Source organism: Sander lucioperca, chromosome 20 (genome assembly GCF_008315115.2).
Source record: "Sander lucioperca isolate FBNREF2018 chromosome 20, SLUC_FBN_1.2, whole genome shotgun sequence".
Lineage (NCBI taxonomy): Eukaryota > Metazoa > Chordata > Actinopteri > Perciformes > Percidae > Sander > Sander lucioperca.
In genome coordinates, this window is record NC_050192.1 from 10,707,843 (window position 1) to 10,726,479 (window position 18,637).

Genomic DNA, 18,637 nt, shown 5'->3' on the forward strand with positions numbered 1-18,637 from the left:
CTTAACAGCTCTTTCCAATGTACTTAGTCTTACCAGGGCCCACAGTTGACAGAGGGCAAGCTGGTATTGAGCTTTTCATGGGAGGAGGAGCCCTCTAGCCTCAGAGAGGGCACTCGTTGGTACGAGGCATCACTGCCATGGGCTAGAAAAAAAGACAAGAGAAGCAACCATTAGGAGAACAAACCTATCTCAACAGTAGAGTTGGGTACCGTAACGCGGTGCCAATAGGGCACCGGTTCCAACATAAACGGTAGTAACGAGACCGAATAAGAACGAAAATTTCGGTGCCTCATTTCGGTGACTGACTTTTTTTTTTTTTTCAGAAGGGGGCGCTACGTTACCGATTAAACACAATGGTTAAAATGCTGACAGCTTACGTTAAGCGGTGTAAAGTGTGACTGTATTTCTCTGTAGAGGATTCCAACACCGGGACGTAACAGTCTGCCGTTGTCGGAAAAACAACACAGACGGTGCGTTTACTTGAAACTCGCCAGCCTTGTGGTGCATTTTAAGTTATTGTAAAATACCCTTTTCCCATCTGGTGCTTGTTTTTGTCATTTACCAGCAATTTACTGGTGAAATAAGTCATTGTTATAAGTTATTGTTATTACATTATTAATCAATCATTTAATTTTGGCCATATGGCCTTAGCAATAAACAAGCCGTTCTTTAATGTCGCCAACTGTCGTTTTGTGCTCCTTTTTTATATTTTATATTATATACATTATAAATATATTATATATATTTCGGTTCAGGCACTGGTTCAGGCATCGTTTAGGCACCGGCACCATTTTAAAAGTATCGTTTTAGCACCGGTATCGGAAAAAACCCAAACGATACCCAACCCTACACAACAAGTACAACAACAAAGCTGCAACATGACAAGAACAATATGCACTTCAAAATCCACTATTCTGGATTCTTTGCTTTTCCCCTCATTAAATAAAGGTATAACTCTGCTTGCAGAAGAAATTGAATGCAACATGTTTTGCCTTTGATGTGTGTACAGGGTGTAGTATACCTAAGGGACTGGCTGGAGGCGTGGAGCACAGTTGGCTGAAGAGGGTAGGGGAGTGACTCCTTCTTAGCAGAGGACTCAACCCTGCGACTGCCAGAGCCTGGAGGAGGATAGAGCAGAGGGACAGTGTAAGAGAGGAGCAGGAAGGGGGGGGACACAGCATGGACGAGAGTTCAACTTCACATACTGTATTTACAACTTGTTGATGTGCATCCAAATGTGAGAGTATGTTTGTGTTTATTTTGTGGGCATCTTCTACCTGATGATGTACAAGATGTAGCGGGACACTCGTCTTCTGGGAGATGTCTGGCTTTGACTGTCTCCTGAGACACTCCAGATGGAAGGACGATCTCCGCCCTGACACACACACAATATGCAAACACAAAAATATTAGTCATATATAGAAAAAATAGGCATCGTAGCAATACTTTTGAACAATTTTTAGTAAAAGGTGTCTATCTGCACACGTCTATTCACCCAGAGAAGTGGGGCAGAGGAAGACTCTCCTGGGAGACTGCCACCCTCCTCCTCCTCTTCTGTCTTCTACCTCCTCTACTTCCTCCATGGGAGTCAACTGCTTAAATGTCTCATCATGATACACCAGCCTAATAAGTTCACACAGACACACAAAGAGGAGTTAATGAAAGACACACCTCGAAACCAATAACATTTAGAGATGAAATGGTGTGTTTCAGCAGTACATGTCAGAGGAGAGCGAGTGGTCGGCCTCGTGGTACTCCCTGTCGTCGCCGTAGCTCTCATCATACGTCTCCTCCGTTGACCCCTCGCCTCTTCGGATGATTGGCAGACGGCTGTCACTTAAGTCCGAGCTACCGACAAACAAACAAGCACACAACCAAAACAAACAAACAAACAAACAAACAAAATGAACAAAACACCGACCACAGATGGAAAAACAATTGGACAAATGCGAACAGATGTAAACATAAACAGAAAAAAGAAGCAGCTGATTAGCAAAAATCTCGGAGAGAAGCTTAGGAGGAGAGACTGAGAAACCCACTGAGGCATGTAGGAAAAAGAAAGAGGAGGAAGGAGATGAAGAAAAAGCTAGAGGAAAAGAAGGAGAAGCCGGTGGGAATGAACTATTTTGTAAATTTTGTAACGGTAAAAAGCATCGAAAGCAACACCTGGAATATGACAAACTGATAGCACGACTGAGGTGCAGACATCTTTAAAAAACAAAAATTAGGACACACAAGATAATGGCTCGTAACAGCTAATGTTGTTAGCTAGACCAGTATTTTATTGTAGGCATACTGGGGAATTAAACAGGTACTTTTTATGCTGTTCTCATTTACAATAATAGTAAATCAAGTCCTGGAATTAGATGCTGTCTTTGTTGCTCATCTCTCAAGAAGTGGACGGAATGCCTACATTAACCTGGATACAATTTTGTTAGCAGAAAACACAAGAAAGTCTTAACACTGAAATCTTGTTTGTGTGTGTTTTCTTTTCTTGAGAGAATCTTAATCTAATCTCTGCATATAATCTGTATTCAATTGTATTCTCTTTTCTATTCCAAAGATGTCTTGTCACCCTATCTGTACATATCTGTTTCATACTCTAGACTTAAGCTTTAAGGAGACATCCTGACATTTCAAGTTTCAAAAAAAATATTTAATGGTTGTGTTTCAAATAAAAACCAAGAGTCATAACAATCTACTTAGCTTGCAATTAGCACTACCCATTTTCTTTAATGACGGACACTAACAAATACAAATAATTATTAGTTTTTTTAGGCACCAGCACATATACTTCTACTAAGAACTGCCTGGTGAAGAAAAACTAAATTGGAAAAAAACGAAAATCCTGTACTCTGCTCTTACTATAGCATCCCATTATAGCATCAATGTTTCGGTTAGTTTTTTTTAAATTATAAATGGTGAAGCTATAGAAAGAGCAGAGTGCAGATTTTCCTTTTTTTCCAAGTTTGTGATATTTTCCAACACACCTGCACAGAAGAATTGTTGGATGTGTGAATTGTTTCTTCAAGAAGAAAAACTAAATAAATGTCAAGATGTCCCTTTAATCCACAGCTATTTAAGCTGCTCCACAGCAAACTGTGGGTTAGAACAGCATTCGATTAAATCCTGACTGTTCTTGATGAGTTTTGATCAAGCTGGGTCAAGATTACTCTGTCGCTAAATCAAGCAAAGAGATGCATCGGAAAGCTTATACTGTACTCTGCTTTGCACTGGAGCACTTATTTCTAGAGCACTTACTGTCTATACACAGGGAAGGTGAGTGAGTTTAACTCTCCTCTCTAATTAACTATGACTGAGCTGTCTCACAGGCTGACCTTCTAGGATCAAAACATTTTGTAAACAAAAATTCTAAACAAAGAAGTCTAAAGCGCTACTAGACTATGACTATCCAGAGCAAAAGTTCAGAGCACAAAGAGCAGAAGATAAGATAAAGAGCAGACATTGTGTCTAACCCAGACAGCAGCAATAAGAGCCTTTGATAGGAAAGGTTTGGTCATGTTGCACCAAACAGTCTATCCATGGCTTTGGCGGCAGATTTTATAGTAACAGCATAGAGCCGGGCTTTTGCTATAGCAACTAAAGCATTATGTGCATAGCAAGTCTCACTATAGCACTCTGACAGCGATGCCATTCTATGTAGCATTATGAAACCTTTAGCACGCAGTTAGGGGACTAAGACAACACAACACACACACACACTTTCTCTCTCTGTCCCCTGGCAACATACCGCATGAGGGTGTCATAAAAACACGTCCTGCTTGCCACCAGAGACAAGAGACAGGGAAAGAGAGGAGGAAGGGAAAAGAAAGTGAAGGAAATAGAAGAACATTTATGTCCGCAATGAAATGTCATGTTGTTTATTATGTTTACCAAATATCTGTGATGATGGTCAGGAAATGAAAGAGACAGACTAATAATTCTTGCCTCAGTTCAAGAGCACATTAAATAGGAAAGGATAAAAGACTCCAAAACACCAAGTCAATAAAAGAAAAAAATGTTAAACACTTGATAAAATGCAGATGTAACCTGCTGTCCGGCCTGCACTCACCTCTTTGGAGGAAAGCACCATGCGGATCTTGGCAGCAGGATGGGGGTGAGTGGCTGTCCTGTGTGCCCGTCCACAGTGCTTATGGACGGGCTTGGGAATCGACTGATGCCCTGGGTCGTCACCCCGACCATGCTAGTGTTGTTGGCATTGTTGATGTTTGCGTTGGAGCCTGATGAAGAGTAAGAGGAAGGGGTGAAAGTGGTCGAGTCCATAAGCTTCTCGTGGGACGGGCTCTCGCCTTCACAAGGGGAGCCCTTCTGGCTGATGTGTAAGGGACGCTGGGTAGTGAAGGACTGTGGGAAGGAACTGTGGCCATCGCTCTGGTTGTAGTAGTTGACGTGGTTGCTGAACAACCCACCAGTACGCTGGGTGGTGAGAAGAGAGAGGGTGAAAGAGAAGGAAGAGAGAGAGAGAGAGAGAGAGAGAGAGAGAGAGAGAGAGAGAGAGAGAGAGAGAGCGCGAGAGAGAGAGAGAGAGAGCGTAAAGGAACGATGACAACGAAGATGAATTGTGGAAAAAGACAGGGAATCCAAATAATGTTTTAAGTCAAAATATCTTTATATCTTACTACACTCAGTCTACAGTCACATTCACCAGCAACAAAACTTTACTCAGCCAAGATGTAAATGCAAAGCAAAGGCCTTGTGTAACAAACTAAGAAGAGGTTATATTTGTGATGTATTCTCAAAAACTAGAAATGTATTTTTAACATATGATATCTTTGACATGGGAACAGAATGATTGAGACTGAATACACCAGGCATTAAATATTGGTCAAAAATCTAAAAAACACGTATTTCAGTCCATCTGTGTCACATATTGTACATAAAAGTAATGAAATACAGCAGTAAACAAAACAAAGTGCATGCATGTGGCAATGACAATGACAATGGAGGCTGATAACTAGCATAACTCACCCTTGACCGAAGAAGTATGTATGTCTGTATGTTTGTGTGTGTGTGTGTGTGTGTGTGTGTGTGTGTGTGTGTGTGTGTGTGAGTGTGTATGTGTATGTGTGTGTATATGAGGTTTCTGTAAGAGGCTTACAGTTACAGTGCTCAACTGTTCTTATTTTGCAGCCACTGGATGTGCTTCTAAAATGCATAGACCAATTATTAAAATTTTGTTCAGTATCGACAATAATTGGTAGCCAAGCTATGTGGTGGAGAATGAGGCCTTTTAAATGTATTTTTGAACCTCTGAGCACATGCAAGCATGTCTGTGTCTGTGCATGGAGCAATAATATGGCTTCAAGCTGGACGCCGATCATCCATCTCTCTCTCTCTCTCGCTCTCTCTCTCTCTGGAGAGTGAGTGAGGGTGTGTGTATCCAACCTTTACCCTGAAGATATCGTCCTCGGATGCAGCCGACACAGGCTCCTTCAGGCCTTTATCCAGCTCCTCCTCCACGGTCAGGTCTCCAGAGATGGCCCTCCGAATCTCTGGACCGATGTCATGCAAAGTCCGCAGGCCCGCCTACACACAGAGCAAACACACTGAAGTGTTGCACTTTCATTGAATAACACAGTGATCAGCATGTTTATTTTGCGGTCAAAACTCTGAAACAAGGCATCTGTACTTAAAGAAAAGATTTTTTTTTTAAATTAATAATAAAAAAGCCTACTATATGCTGTGCACTATATCCCCCCTCACATTTCTTTAATCATTTTGGGATCCCTCAAAGTCACAATTTGAAACATCTATTGCTGTCTTCTGAATTTCCTGACGAATATATACAGATTTATGTTCAAGGGGAAACATTCTCTGTATGTTTGTGTACCTGCAGAGAAAGGGCAGTTTTGGGGGCCACCTTGGCCACCAGCCCCTGTTCTTTCCTCTTCTTAAACTTGCGGAAATATTCCTGGATGAGGAAGGTAGCGTAGAACTTCCCGACTGTTACCTCATCATCTGCAGGAAATAAAAAATATATAACAATAGTGCTTAAAATATAATATGATATAATAATGCTTAAAATAAGTAATTAAAATTAAAAAATTGAAAAATGAAATCGCAGCGTAATGATTATTAAGTGTTAAGTGTACATTTTATAGATTTATGTTTATTGTTAGATATGGATGAGCTAAATTCCAGAGTATGAAACTGTGGTGCAGAGTACACCAACCTCCAGCAGGGGGCACTACTTGGTCCAAGAGCTTCATACTGGTTCTCTTCCAGATCTTCTTCACTATTGACCTCAGTTCCTCATTGGCCTGCTCTAGGTTACCTGCACACACACGAACAGCATACATACTGTAAGGTTTAAAGTATTTTAATAGTTTCACACTACATTACTACACAACCTTATCAGTGTGACAGCCTCAACACAAGTGTGTCTGTATTTGTATTTATGGGACAGTATATTGTTTGTGCTTTTAACACTGGAGTCTAAGGATTCCCAGGATTGTTATGTGCCAGGAGCGATGTTACATTGTGTGGTTGGGATTAGTAGAGTGTATAAATCAGGGTGGCAAAAGTAAAAAATCAGCACTTCCCTCATCACCCTTGACACCAACTGCTCTAGTGTAGCTGCTCAGTAGTCATTAGATCAGACTGGGGTTGTACTGGGCAGCTTCCAGATGTGAATGTGTGTAACTATGTAACTTCCCTCAGTAAATAAAAAATAAAAAAGAAGAAAAACAATGAAACTGGGCAAGACGGTAATAAATTGAATTCCCTATTCCCTAATTCCTTATGTGCTACACTATGTATATGTGCTGATGTGTCATGTGTCTGCCATTGTGTGTGTGTGTGTGTGTGTGTGTGTGTGTGTGTGTGTGTGTCTGTCTTGTGCCTGTACAACTGCATTAGAGTGTTTGGTTGTGTGTCTTTTACCATCTGTCTTGATCCTGAGTGCTGTTCTGACCAGGGCAAACAGCGTGGCGTTGAACATCACTGTTCCATCACTGTTCAAAGGCATGTTCATCGACACCAGACGCTACATAAGAGAGAACATTTTCTTTGATCATGGAACATTTTTTTTTTAATAAAACAGGTACATTTCCTGTGCAAACTGTCAGCTGCCAGTATCTATTGGCAGCTGACAGTCTGACAGTTTGTTGAAAATGAGCAGACAGTGGTTTGACACTATGGTCACTATTATTATTTACCTATGAAAGGACTTCACTGTCTAAATATCTAAAATATTTTCTGTGCACTATCTGTTTGTCAATGTGCCATTTGAGTCACTATGGAAGGTGTTGATGAGCTGTCAATATGTCATCACGTTGACATCAAGAATGACAAATTTCTGTATATTTACAGCTGGCAAATAGAGAGGGTTTCAATTATGCCCTCAAATAGTAGCAGAATTAATTCTGAATTTGAAATCCTAATCAAATATTTTGTATATTTTCTGCAGCCTTCACACAATGTTCAGACATTTGTGGCACCATGTGTGTGCGTGTTTGTTTACCTTGCAGGCCACCCTGTGTGGACAGAGCTTTCCAAAGCCGAGGGGAGGCTGGATTCTCCGCAGCAGAGTCACAACATCCAGGTGCTTTATCCTCCCCCTGGAAACAACACAGACCTCACGTTAAAGTGACTTTCTACACAACCTCTGCAGATGAATGATAAAATTATTTGGATGACATATTGTTAATTCTCTGTAAACTTACTTAGCCTCTGGGTCATATTCAGCCCAGATCCTCTTGAATTCGTCAAGATGATGCGGCCCCAGGATCGACCAATCACGTGTCAGGTAATCAAAGTTGTCCATGATGACGGCCACAAACAGGTTTATGATCTGGGGAGAATACGGAATCAGTCAGAAACTACACTAATACATGTTAGGCGATTATAGATTACCTGTTTCAAATTATGGCCTATAACATCATGCAGTGAAACACTCTAAAGTTTATTGAATGTAAAACTGAATGTAAAACTTTTTATTTAGTTATTTATCTTTATCATTTAAAGGAATAGTTTGCATGCTTGCCAAGACAAGTCTCATGTCTGTAAAATATGAAGCTACAGCCAGGGGATGGTTAGCTTTGGTTAGCACTTGACTGGATGCAGGAGGAAACAGCTGTCCTGGCTCTGTCCAAAGGTAACAAAATCAGCCTACAAGCACCTCTAATGCTAACTAATTAACATGTCATGTAGTTGACAAAAAGACTCCAGGAAGTCATTGTGCTAAGAAATAGTGTTCCAAATAAAACCCCAACATGTCATTCTACCTAGTATTTTTGCCCAGTGTTTTTGCAAAGCTAACCACCCGCAGGCTTGACTTTTATAACATTTTAATTTTCTGGAAGTGTGTTTGCCACCTTCCCTAACTGTAATTGATTAAGTGGGATTACTGTAATCTTATGAAATATTTTCTTTAAATCTGTTTAGAAGAGGCACATTAAAAATCTAAATTATCTTTCTCACTGTACTCACCAGAAAGGCACAGAGCATGTAGAAGCTGACAAAGTAAATAATGGAAAACTGGCTGCCACAGTCCTCGTTAGCCGTGTTGTTCTCATTGGTTGATCCTTTCTCACACGGCCGAACGGGCGAGCACGCCAGCATGATCTCCTGCCATGCCTCACCTGTTGCACATCTGATAGATAGACATACATGCACACACCCACACAAATATGCACACACGTTGACGCAGATTTGCATGCAAAGATACGCACATATACAGATACATAGAGGTACACATTCATGCATAGTTGTGTGCATGTGCGCACCCATGCACCAGCATGAAGTCACGTGTATTTATGCATTAACATAAACATATATAGACGCATGGATGTGAACAAGCATATAGAAAAAACACACACACACATACACACACACACACACACACACACACACACACACACACACACACACACACACACACACAGATACAAAGACAGAGAGAGGCAGACACATAAACACACACAGACATATGCATAAGTGTTAGTGTGAACACCATAAAGAGCAAAAAAACGATCACATCATTATTATATCCTGATACAGTGAATTTACAGAGCAACAGCAAAGAAATAATATTTCATATTTGCTTTTGTTGAGCTGTAGATCAACTGTCTTCCGTTCTGAATACTTCAGTACTATTGCGCTTTCTAACTCTGTGGTCATTGTTGGTGGGCTTTGCTATTATTTGTTGACTGTTTGCTGGATATACATTACACAGCAGTATGAAGTATTCAAGTATCCTGTCTCTCTGAATGGAAGCCCATTGCTATGATTTTATGGCAAAATGCTTTCAAAAATAATAGAATGGCTGCTAAAACATAACATAGTTTATCATATCTGGTCTATTCTTTCAGTTTCTGTGGTTTTTGTCTGCTGTCATAAAATGTCAGTGGTAAACTCTAATGTGAAATATAAAATGTGTTTCACAGTAAATGGAAGAAAGAAAATATATAGAAGATGAAAAAGGAAAAATAATTGTTGATGCAACATTACAGGAATTGATGATTGAGGGAGAAAAAGAGCAAAATGATAATGTCGAAAGAGCAGAAGGCATTGACTTTGAAACAATGAACAAAAGGGCAGATGTTAAGAGGAGTGGGAAGATGGAGGAAGATGAGGGAGGAAAAGAAAGGGGAAAAGTACACAAGATGAGGAGCGTAATCATCTTCCTCACCTGAAGAGCAGCAGCACTGCCTGAGGGAACGTCTGAAAATTGTTGTTCCTGTTGATCTGTGTGTGGTCCCGCAGCGCTATCTTACCAAACATCTGCACAGGAGGGGAGGGAAGTAGTCACAGCACACAGGGTATGACGTCAGCATTGACAGGAGGAAGTGATTGCTCTCTGGGATAATCGAAACTAGAGGCCGCTGTCCCTCTCATCATCAGTGATACAAACAACTCAACAGGATAAAAAGAAGGACAGACAGGGAGAGGAACAGGAGCAACAGCTAGAAGAGAGAGAGAAGTGGCGCAGAGAGGGACGACGTGACCAAACAGGAACTCTGGAAGACAAGACTCCAGGAGGACAGACACAGGATGGAGTCCAGCTAGAGCAGAGAGGGAGAGAGAAGAAAACACAACAGAGGGAAGGAAACAAGTTGACAAGACAACAGCTTACCTGCATGCCGATGACAGCGTATATGAAGAATAGCATCACTATAAGCAGAGCTACGTAGGGCAGAGCCTAAAGAGGAGAGAGACACTTTAGTGACAAGTTGTCGACAGTATTATCCTGCACCAAGGCTGATGTCCATTCACTTTCATTCAAATATTACACATCCAATAGTTTACAATTGATTTTGGAATTTATTGTTAAAATAGGTTGATTGACCTCACACTTCTTTGTTTTTCAAATTAGCAGGTGCAATGTGAAAAATGTATTGGTACTTTCTGAAGTGAAAGTGAACTGATCTGCAGCCCTATGTGGCACAACACCAAAAAAACACAGGACAAATCATCTGACTTAGGAGTGAAAAACCTAAGTAAAATACAAACTGCTCTCTGCGTTTAGCCAGGAGACCAGTCCCAACCTATCGTTGTTTTCTATTTCACACACCTGGGAGACTGTGTGGAACTGAGCTCCTGGCTAACATTGCCCCTGTGACTGGGAGGGCAGGGCCAAATCATGACGAATAAATGAAAAAGTGAAAGTTTGATTATCTGTCAATATGTAATCCACTGATTAATGAAATAAGGATAAAGGGTACAGTGAGCTTAAAAAAGTTTATCTGTGTTAAGTACAGTAATACATTCAAGAGCAACACCATGAGTCTGGTTTTTGCTGAATCACTAATGTTTCAAATCCCAATGACTGTACTGTGACATGAAGAGGCCCGCCTCAGTTAAAACAAGAGAGAGAACAGATTATTTCCATTTCCCCATAACTCTCTATCAAATGATTTAATTTTTTGGTGGAGTGCTTCGTTACACTTATCTACTGCTTAACCCGCTACAGGGAATGGTGAGCTTTCAGGGGTTAGTAGTAGGGTGTTGGAGGGAAAAGGGGGTAGAAGAAGAAATGGAGAAAGAGGAGGAGAGATGAGTACCAAAGAGAAGAAAATAGATTGCTGGTTAAGTTCGTGCCTGTTTCCTAGCTTCATATCCCTACATCCCTCCCTGCCGTTGTAAAAAGACTCCTAAACCTCCACTCCGTTACCTCACACCATCCCTCTTTCTTTTTATCCTTCCCCATCTAGACTAAACCGTCCGACATCCCACCCTTCTGATTTCTTGCAAAAATAGTGGGTGGAGACGAGAAGGGAAGAGGCAAGGAAAGGAGAGCTGGCTTGTGAGACTCCACCAGGCTGGATTTACACAAGAACAAGGATATTTTTTAGCCCTATGTGACTCAGATCGGAAATGTTTTGCACAGTATTAATAACATTTAATTAGTCTATTCTATTCTAATCAAATGTCATTTTAATACCTACATATGGGAAATAAACTTCGCTATGCCAAGTGTGGATCACAAAATCTGTTATAAACTCTCTGCTTTGAAAAGTGAAATGTAGATAAGATAGTGGCCTCCAAAAAAATTCTCCAATCTGGGTCACGTTAGGGTTAAAGCTCCACTTTCCCTCTTCCATTTCAGTCCTGTGTCAACCCAACCCCCTGCTCTAGCATGTTGTGTCCGGTTCTCCCCTCACTTGGAAGGATTTGATGAAGGTCCACAGCAGGGTCCGAATCCCTTCCCCGCGAGACAGCAGCTTCACCAGCCTCATCACGCGGAACAGCCGGAAGAAGGTGATGGAGATCCTGGCGTTCTCTTCAGAGTTCTGCAGTCCCTTTTGGTGGGGTTTGGTGTTTTTTTTTTTGGAAAAAACACAGGACGCATGGGGACACATGCAGAAAGGTAAGGGAGGGAAACACACACACACACACACACACACACACACACACACACACACACACACACACACACACACACACACACACACACGTAAAGATGAACATACAAACATACACACATGCACACACAGACATATGCAGAAATGCAGACATACAAGAAACATCCGTATGCATATTCCCACCCACACATATGTATGTGGATGTAAATATGTATAACACGCATACATGCACGCACACACACACACACACACACACACACACACACACACACACACACACACACACACACACACACACAGAGTTAATAAATGGAAATCTGCGTCCTACAAAATCCCATCAAAATCAACTGACAAAAGAGATCTGGGAGAGAATCGGGCAATCATGCTTATTTTTCTGGCTTCATGGAAAAATCACTTGGCAACAAAGACATTTACAAACTATCTATCAGCTTCCTAAATACACCTGCTTCAACCTCTTTTTATAGATACGTCCAAATGTGCAACAAGAGTCTTTAAAGGCACCTAACCGTCAAAACTAGAAACGGCCACATTAGTCTTCACTGATATTACAGGTTCAGGCATTCTGCTGTTACTTATACATTACCTCAATGCTGTCATAATCAAGGTGAAGAACACACTCTTGGGTGTTGTTTCTATAACCAATTACAGGTTAATTCAGCCAGCCTCAATGCTTGTTTGACATTTGACAAACAAGCATTGAAATACATTTGGAGCCCCTGAAGTAAATCATCTTACAAATCTGAAAAATTGGATTATTCTGCACCGGTATGGACTAAAAGTCTAATAGGTGAGACCGGGCCAGAGAGATTTCCATCGATAGAAGCAAGCTCTTTCATAAATCACTGATAACAATTCACAACAGATACAGTACAAAAATCCTAGCCTGCAGGCAGATTCCTGTTTCAATAAATCATGCAGGCAGGCTAATTGTTTTTTTGTCATGGAGCAACTGGCCACCGGGAGAAACAATCCAAAGATTACTTTTAGGCGGATTAAGATATTACTACCCAATGAAGCCACTTCCAGGTAAAAAAATTATATTTTCATGGGTGGTAAATCTTTTTGTTTACTATGGTCTTCTAAAACTGTTTTCTCCCCTACAATCATTTTATTTGCAGAACCTCTTGCAATGAACATGCAATATTTCAACCCTCAAGGTGATTTAAGCAATCTATTATTTGGTAAACTTTGGAAAGTTGCAGTTTATTCTAAATATGCCTTAGCAAAGCTCTGAAGTACACTGAGAGGCACTGTATCATTCTAACTGTCTATTGTCCCAGTACTCATCCACACAAAATAACTCCATGATGAAATATTCAGCCATCTCGCTGAGTGCTATTCTAATACAGATTTATTTATTCATGCTGCTGCTGCTCATTCTCAGGGACAAAAGGCAAAAAACAAAGGCAACATCAGGATTTGTGTAAAGCATGATGCAGTTGCCATTAATACAGCAACTAAGGACCCAGTATATTATTTACAATTACACTGCAAACAGCAGATGGATCAGGTGAAGCCTTTATACAGCAGTGACAATGATCAAGTATGCATAAAATAAACTTGACCGCATAGAAAAGCAGCACTTGTACCATAACAATGCAGCCACAACAGTTCCATACTACATATGCCTTCACTGTGATAAATAAATGTGACCCTAAAAAGATCATCCTATCTGACCTCTAAATCTGTTTCATGCCATTTGTGTTTTTCCAAGAGGCCATCAATTCTTTATGCTAATCCCACAAAGGAAACACAGTGTGCTTCTCAAAAGAACTAGCCATTCGCCACACATCTTACTGCAGTTTGGGATAACAGATGTCATATGTTACTTTTCAACATAACACATGTTAGAGTTGTGTTCAGAGAAATAACTCATCTTGTCTCTAAAAATGTTCTATAGAAATCAAAGATTGTAAAATTCACCACACTCATTATTCATTTTTCCATATCTCTGGGAAAACTGGGAGCAGTTTGGGTACTTTCTAAAGGTAGATGTCACATTTTTCTGGTTACACTGTAGTGTTGACAAGTAACCCAAGACATGAGTTGTCCCAAACTCCAATGACAGATATGCAGAAAATGAAAAATCCTTCTGAGGAGTGTAAGTCAAAATGTTGAACTGCATGTAATACCACAACTGGACCACAATGGGGACCATTGCACCATTAAGATAGTGGGTCAGTGAGTGGGAGAGGTACAGTAACAGTGTAACAGAGAAAGAGAGAGAGAGAGAGAGAGAGAGAGAGAGAGAGAGAGAGAGAGAGAGAGAGAGCAAGAGAGAGAGCGAGAGAGAGTCTGAATATAAAGAATAGTTTGAATTATTCAGAGACATCCAAACAAATATACAGATTCACAGATAGATTAGACAGATAGAAAGATAGACAGCAGGCCAGTGGAGAAGAGTGATAGAAAGAGAGACAGCGTGATAGCGTGACCATGATGGCTTGCACTCATGACGAAGCACTACAGATACCTCACCCATAAGGGAAGGGGAGCGAGTTGCAAGCCATGTGGGGAGGTGGGGGCAGCGGGCACCATGGCAACAACAATAGCTACTCAAGGAAAGTCACAAGACTCCAGTTATACTAGGCCTGCACAATACAGTGTCCTTCACCATACACACACACACACACACACACACACACACACACACACACACACATATATATATAAACATGTAAAAAGTATAAACAACAGCTACATAAATATACTGTAACTCTGGACATGCTGCAGAAGATGACAGCGGGAGCGACAGAGTAGAGTTGACAGGACAAATGAAAAGCCACAATTTTGGATCATACCATGGTTGGCGTAGCAGAAGGAGGGATGGAAGGATGGAGGGATGGAGGGATGGTAGAGGAGGTAGGGAGGCGTACGAGGTTACCGTCGGAGCGTACCATTGGCCTTACCACAAGGGGGTGAGAGGAGGAAGAGGAGGAGGAGGAGGGCGAAGAGGAGGAGGACGAGGACGAGGAGGAGTCAGCTGGCTTTAAGGAAAGGCAACAAAGATCAGCACCAGAGCAGCGCCTTGGTGTGTGTGTGTGTGTGTGTGTGTGTGTGTGTGTGTGTGTGTGTCACTGTGCATGTACAGCATGTGTGTCTATTAGTGTTTTTATGTATGTGAAAAGTTGTGAGAATTTCACACCACCCCTGAAACTCAGGCTACAGAGGGTTCAGTCACTGATCAGCCCTCCCAGGTGAAAATCTGGGCCAGGAGGGAAAATTCTATAAAATATTACTGCATATGGAGACTGAACCCATCCTCTGTGAGGGCCATCAGGCTGAATGACAGCACTAGAAGATGAAAACATGTAGGAAGTTTAAGATATTGTGAAATTGCTGTCCAACGCCTTGAGGGCCAAAATAATGAATGATGGTCTGGGGCAGCCACAAAGGGGAAATGAGCTGACTGTGTATGTGTCTATGTGCAACACTGCCTTTGTCACATGCATGAGTTTGTGTGTATGATGGCGGATAGAGAGGCGCCTCTGTAGCTATCTGTTTTTCTTTCTACCAGCTGAAGCTACAGTACAGTAACAGTGGTTAAAGCTTTAGCTTAACTCAGGCTATGTTTACCAAATGCATCTTGGCATTAAAAGGACAATGCCTCCTTTCAATATGTGTTATTCAAGCCTCTCTCTGACCTGAGAATAGTCAAGATCCAAGTGAAATTCAAACTTTAATCTACTTTCAGGTCAAAGATGCATCCAAATACCACAATAAAAAAGACAGGAAGTTGAGATAATGTTGGCCATTTAAAGATGATTTTAGATGCTTTTGGAAATCGGAGCCAAAAGTATTTAAATAACACTGAGAAGCACAAAGATAACATACTGTAGAGAGACACACTTTGGTCATCTCTGGTATTACAACATGTATTATAACATTTACCCATTGGAGTGATAGATTAACAACTAGTTCAATCTATGACTCAGGAGCTGTTGTGTGTGTACGTGTCTGATGAGAAGAACTGAGGCATTAGGGTGTGAATGGAAGGACGTTGGAAGGAAGGACAACTGTAGAAAGGAAGGGAAGGAAGATTGATGGATAAAGGGAAGATAAGGATGAGTTGGAAATATAGGCAGGAAGGAAAAAAGGACGGAGGGACGGAAAGAGGGAAGATGGGACTGATTCAAACTAAGTGCAGACTAAGTAAAAACTGAAATATGGGAAAATGTCTGCATTTGTCTGCATGTATGTGTGTGAATTACACAAAAGGCCAGCTGGGTCAATTTAAGCATAATTTAAATCTAAAGTTGCTTTAATTTGTACGTGAAATCAAAGCTGTGAACCAAATAAACTCAAATAATTCCTAATTATTATATGTCTCATTATAAAGTGACACAAAGCAAATTACAGACTACCGTGGACTTGGTGGATCCGTGCATGGGTTGTAATTTTAACCAAACAGAACAGTCAATTTGTAAATAAATATACAGTAGTCCATTCAGGCTGAACTACAGTGCAGATGTGAGTTACTGTAGTTGCAGCTCATCGGATTTAGGGGCTCATTTAAAATTAACTTGAGCTGTTTTCTCACATTGCACGTTATGTTTTCAAGCAAAAAAATTCATCAGTTCAGTCAGTTCAATAGGTAACACGGGTATCTTGAGAACATTCTTACCCTCGATTTGTGGCTTATGCCCCTTTTTGTTTCTTAAGCTTGATCCATACATTTTAAATACTGCAACATAAAAGTGGATTTTAATATAATGTGTAAGGTGCTGGGATTAAAAAACCACAACTAACTGATAACAGATAATTGGTTGACCTCTTAGGGTATATGAAAATCATGAGAGACCCATGTTACCCAGCTTGCATTTCAGGTGAGCAAGCCGCACCGCAAACCAACGAGAAAGAAGACAGAGAAAGACAGAGATAAACATCCATAAAAGAAGAGTTAAGTGAACTGAAAAAGATCAGAAGGAGAAGGAGAGAGATGGAGAGTAGAATAGGAGGCATTCCAAATAGAGAGAAAGAAAAAGAGAAATAGATGCAGTCCATACTGGCATCATCTGCAAGACACCGCTCAGAGAAAACCACTACAAATCTGTTCACACTACTTCTACTCAAAACAAAAACCAAAAAACGAAAAAGAAACCATATAAGATTTAAGAAGCACCCGCAGGTTGCTAGGGAGAATTAGAGACCCAGGATTAAGTAAGTATTCTGATTCGATGACCACAAAAAGTGCAGCTAATTTAAGTCAACGAGCACCCGACAGAGCAGCGATGTGGGTGCACTCAAACGAGAGATTTTAGCCATTTAATATTTACTAAAGGCAAAGTGATAACATTTTAAAGCTGGCCTGTTCTGCACTTCGCCGTGTACTTAGGAATGCAACGACAGAGAGGTAGCTGTTGGCAAGCTGCTACTATTAGTTTCTAATTGCATTGCTCAGTACGTTAAAAAACATTCACTTGTGCTTTACTGTCGGATGAAATGCAGTAGCAGGCTAAAATTTAAAATGTCTCAGTGGCAGGGTCCCAGTTAAAAAAACAGACAAGAGTTCTCACAGTATTGTAGTGCGGAGGGTTTCTTAAAAAGAAAAATAGAAAAGGTAGCTTGGGCATCTCATCGCCCAAATCATTAAAAACCACCAGAGAAGAAGAAGAAGAAGAAGAAGAAAAAAAGACTTGGGGCATGCCTTTAGGTTAGGGGTAAAAGAGGAAAATAATGAAACATTCAAAAAGAACTGCAAACCACTCAACAAAATCAATCAAATCAAATCAAAGGCAAACTCCAAACCAAAGTGTTGCGTGCAACATCAGTGACTTGTATAGATGACAAAGACGTATATCTCTGGCCCATTGAAACTCAGTATAAAGATGATTAATCAATCAGTGGTTGTCAGTTCCCAACAGAAATGTTATATTTCAAATTGCTTTTTTTTTCACTCTGTCAGCCTTTTGTTAAGTGTCTATGTATAGATTTATGTATTTATACACTCCTCTCTTCCTGTGTGTAAAAGCATACTTTGCTTAAAGATCAGATAAATTCATTGTCTGCAAAGCAACAACAGGATGTGGACATGTATGATACTTTTTGTGATTCCCCTGACATCAAATTCCTAAATAAAACATAAACTCTATGTTTTAAAATTACCCAGTGTTGTTTCTAAGCAGCTTGGTTAGCCTCTCATGGGGACAAATGGAATTCCCTTTCTAAAGGCCCGAAAACAACCTCCAAGCTCATACACCCCTGGGATACACTCACCCTATTTGTATGCCTGACCAGTGCTGCCTGAGGTGAAACACTGCATTCCACCATGGGGGGAACACACCGGTGAACACATCTGTGCACATCTTTTCTCTGCTGCATGTCCTCAAACCAGCAGCAGGCTGAGGGTGTGAGAGCATTTCAGGCAAACCTATGCTTAATATGCCATATATATATAATTGATGTGAAATATTTAAAAACTGTTGAAGCTTGGATACATAAACGTCTTTCTGTATATTGACCAGGTGGATGTGGATAAGGATCAGAGATGGGGACTCGAGTTTGAGACTCGGACTCGAGTCGCACTTAAGTTGCACACGCAGTGACTTCAGACTTGACTTGAGATCTTGTCCTCAAAATACTTCAGACTCGACTCTGACTTGAGATGCAGGATATGTGAACAATGTTTATTTTTAGGAAACATCTGACGAGCTGAATGTTATTCCCCTCCCTGCATAACCTATAACCTACCTACGTAATATGTATCTGCTGCGTGAGGCCACATGTGAGAGAGGATAACAAACAAGTCGACCGCACCGGCAACTGCTGAGCTTCCTGGATGGAAAGCAGCA

At 40.8% G+C, this 18,637-nt stretch overlaps 1 protein-coding gene across 9 annotated transcripts in view; it reads right to left on the reverse strand.

The window, feature by feature from the left end:
* The window catches only part of cacna1c (calcium channel, voltage-dependent, L type, alpha 1C subunit), a 231,715-nt gene that overhangs the window by 12,752 nt on the left and 200,326 nt on the right, over window positions 1-18,637 (reverse strand). For 3 of the 9 annotated variants that reach the window (XM_035996126.1, XM_035996123.1, XM_035996122.1), the window contains 17 exons: window positions 11,625-11,762; window positions 10,097-10,162; window positions 9,653-9,744; window positions 8,452-8,614; window positions 7,686-7,813; window positions 7,484-7,580; window positions 6,904-7,006; window positions 6,194-6,295; window positions 5,852-5,979; window positions 5,407-5,547; window positions 4,073-4,437; window positions 3,752-3,778; window positions 1,720-1,848; window positions 1,496-1,623; window positions 1,278-1,375; window positions 1,022-1,118; window positions 34-142 (listed from right to left, as the gene is read on the reverse strand). In XM_035996126.1, coding sequence (XP_035852019.1) covers window positions 34-142; window positions 1,022-1,118; window positions 1,278-1,375; window positions 1,496-1,623; window positions 1,720-1,848; window positions 3,752-3,778; window positions 4,073-4,437; window positions 5,407-5,547; window positions 5,852-5,979; window positions 6,194-6,295; window positions 6,904-7,006; window positions 7,484-7,580; window positions 7,686-7,813; window positions 8,452-8,614; window positions 9,653-9,744; window positions 10,097-10,162; window positions 11,625-11,762 — 2,111 coding nt within the window. Of the gene's footprint in view, window positions 1-33; window positions 143-1,021; window positions 1,119-1,277; window positions 1,376-1,495; window positions 1,624-1,719; window positions 1,849-3,751; window positions 3,779-4,072; window positions 4,438-5,406; window positions 5,548-5,851; window positions 5,980-6,193; window positions 6,296-6,903; window positions 7,007-7,483; window positions 7,581-7,685; window positions 7,814-8,451; window positions 8,615-9,652; window positions 9,745-10,096; window positions 10,163-11,624; window positions 11,763-14,647; window positions 14,834-18,637 lie in introns of all 9 variants that reach the window. The other 6 variants (XM_035996127.1, XM_035996125.1, XM_035996128.1 and 3 more) reach the window with 4 other exon arrangements.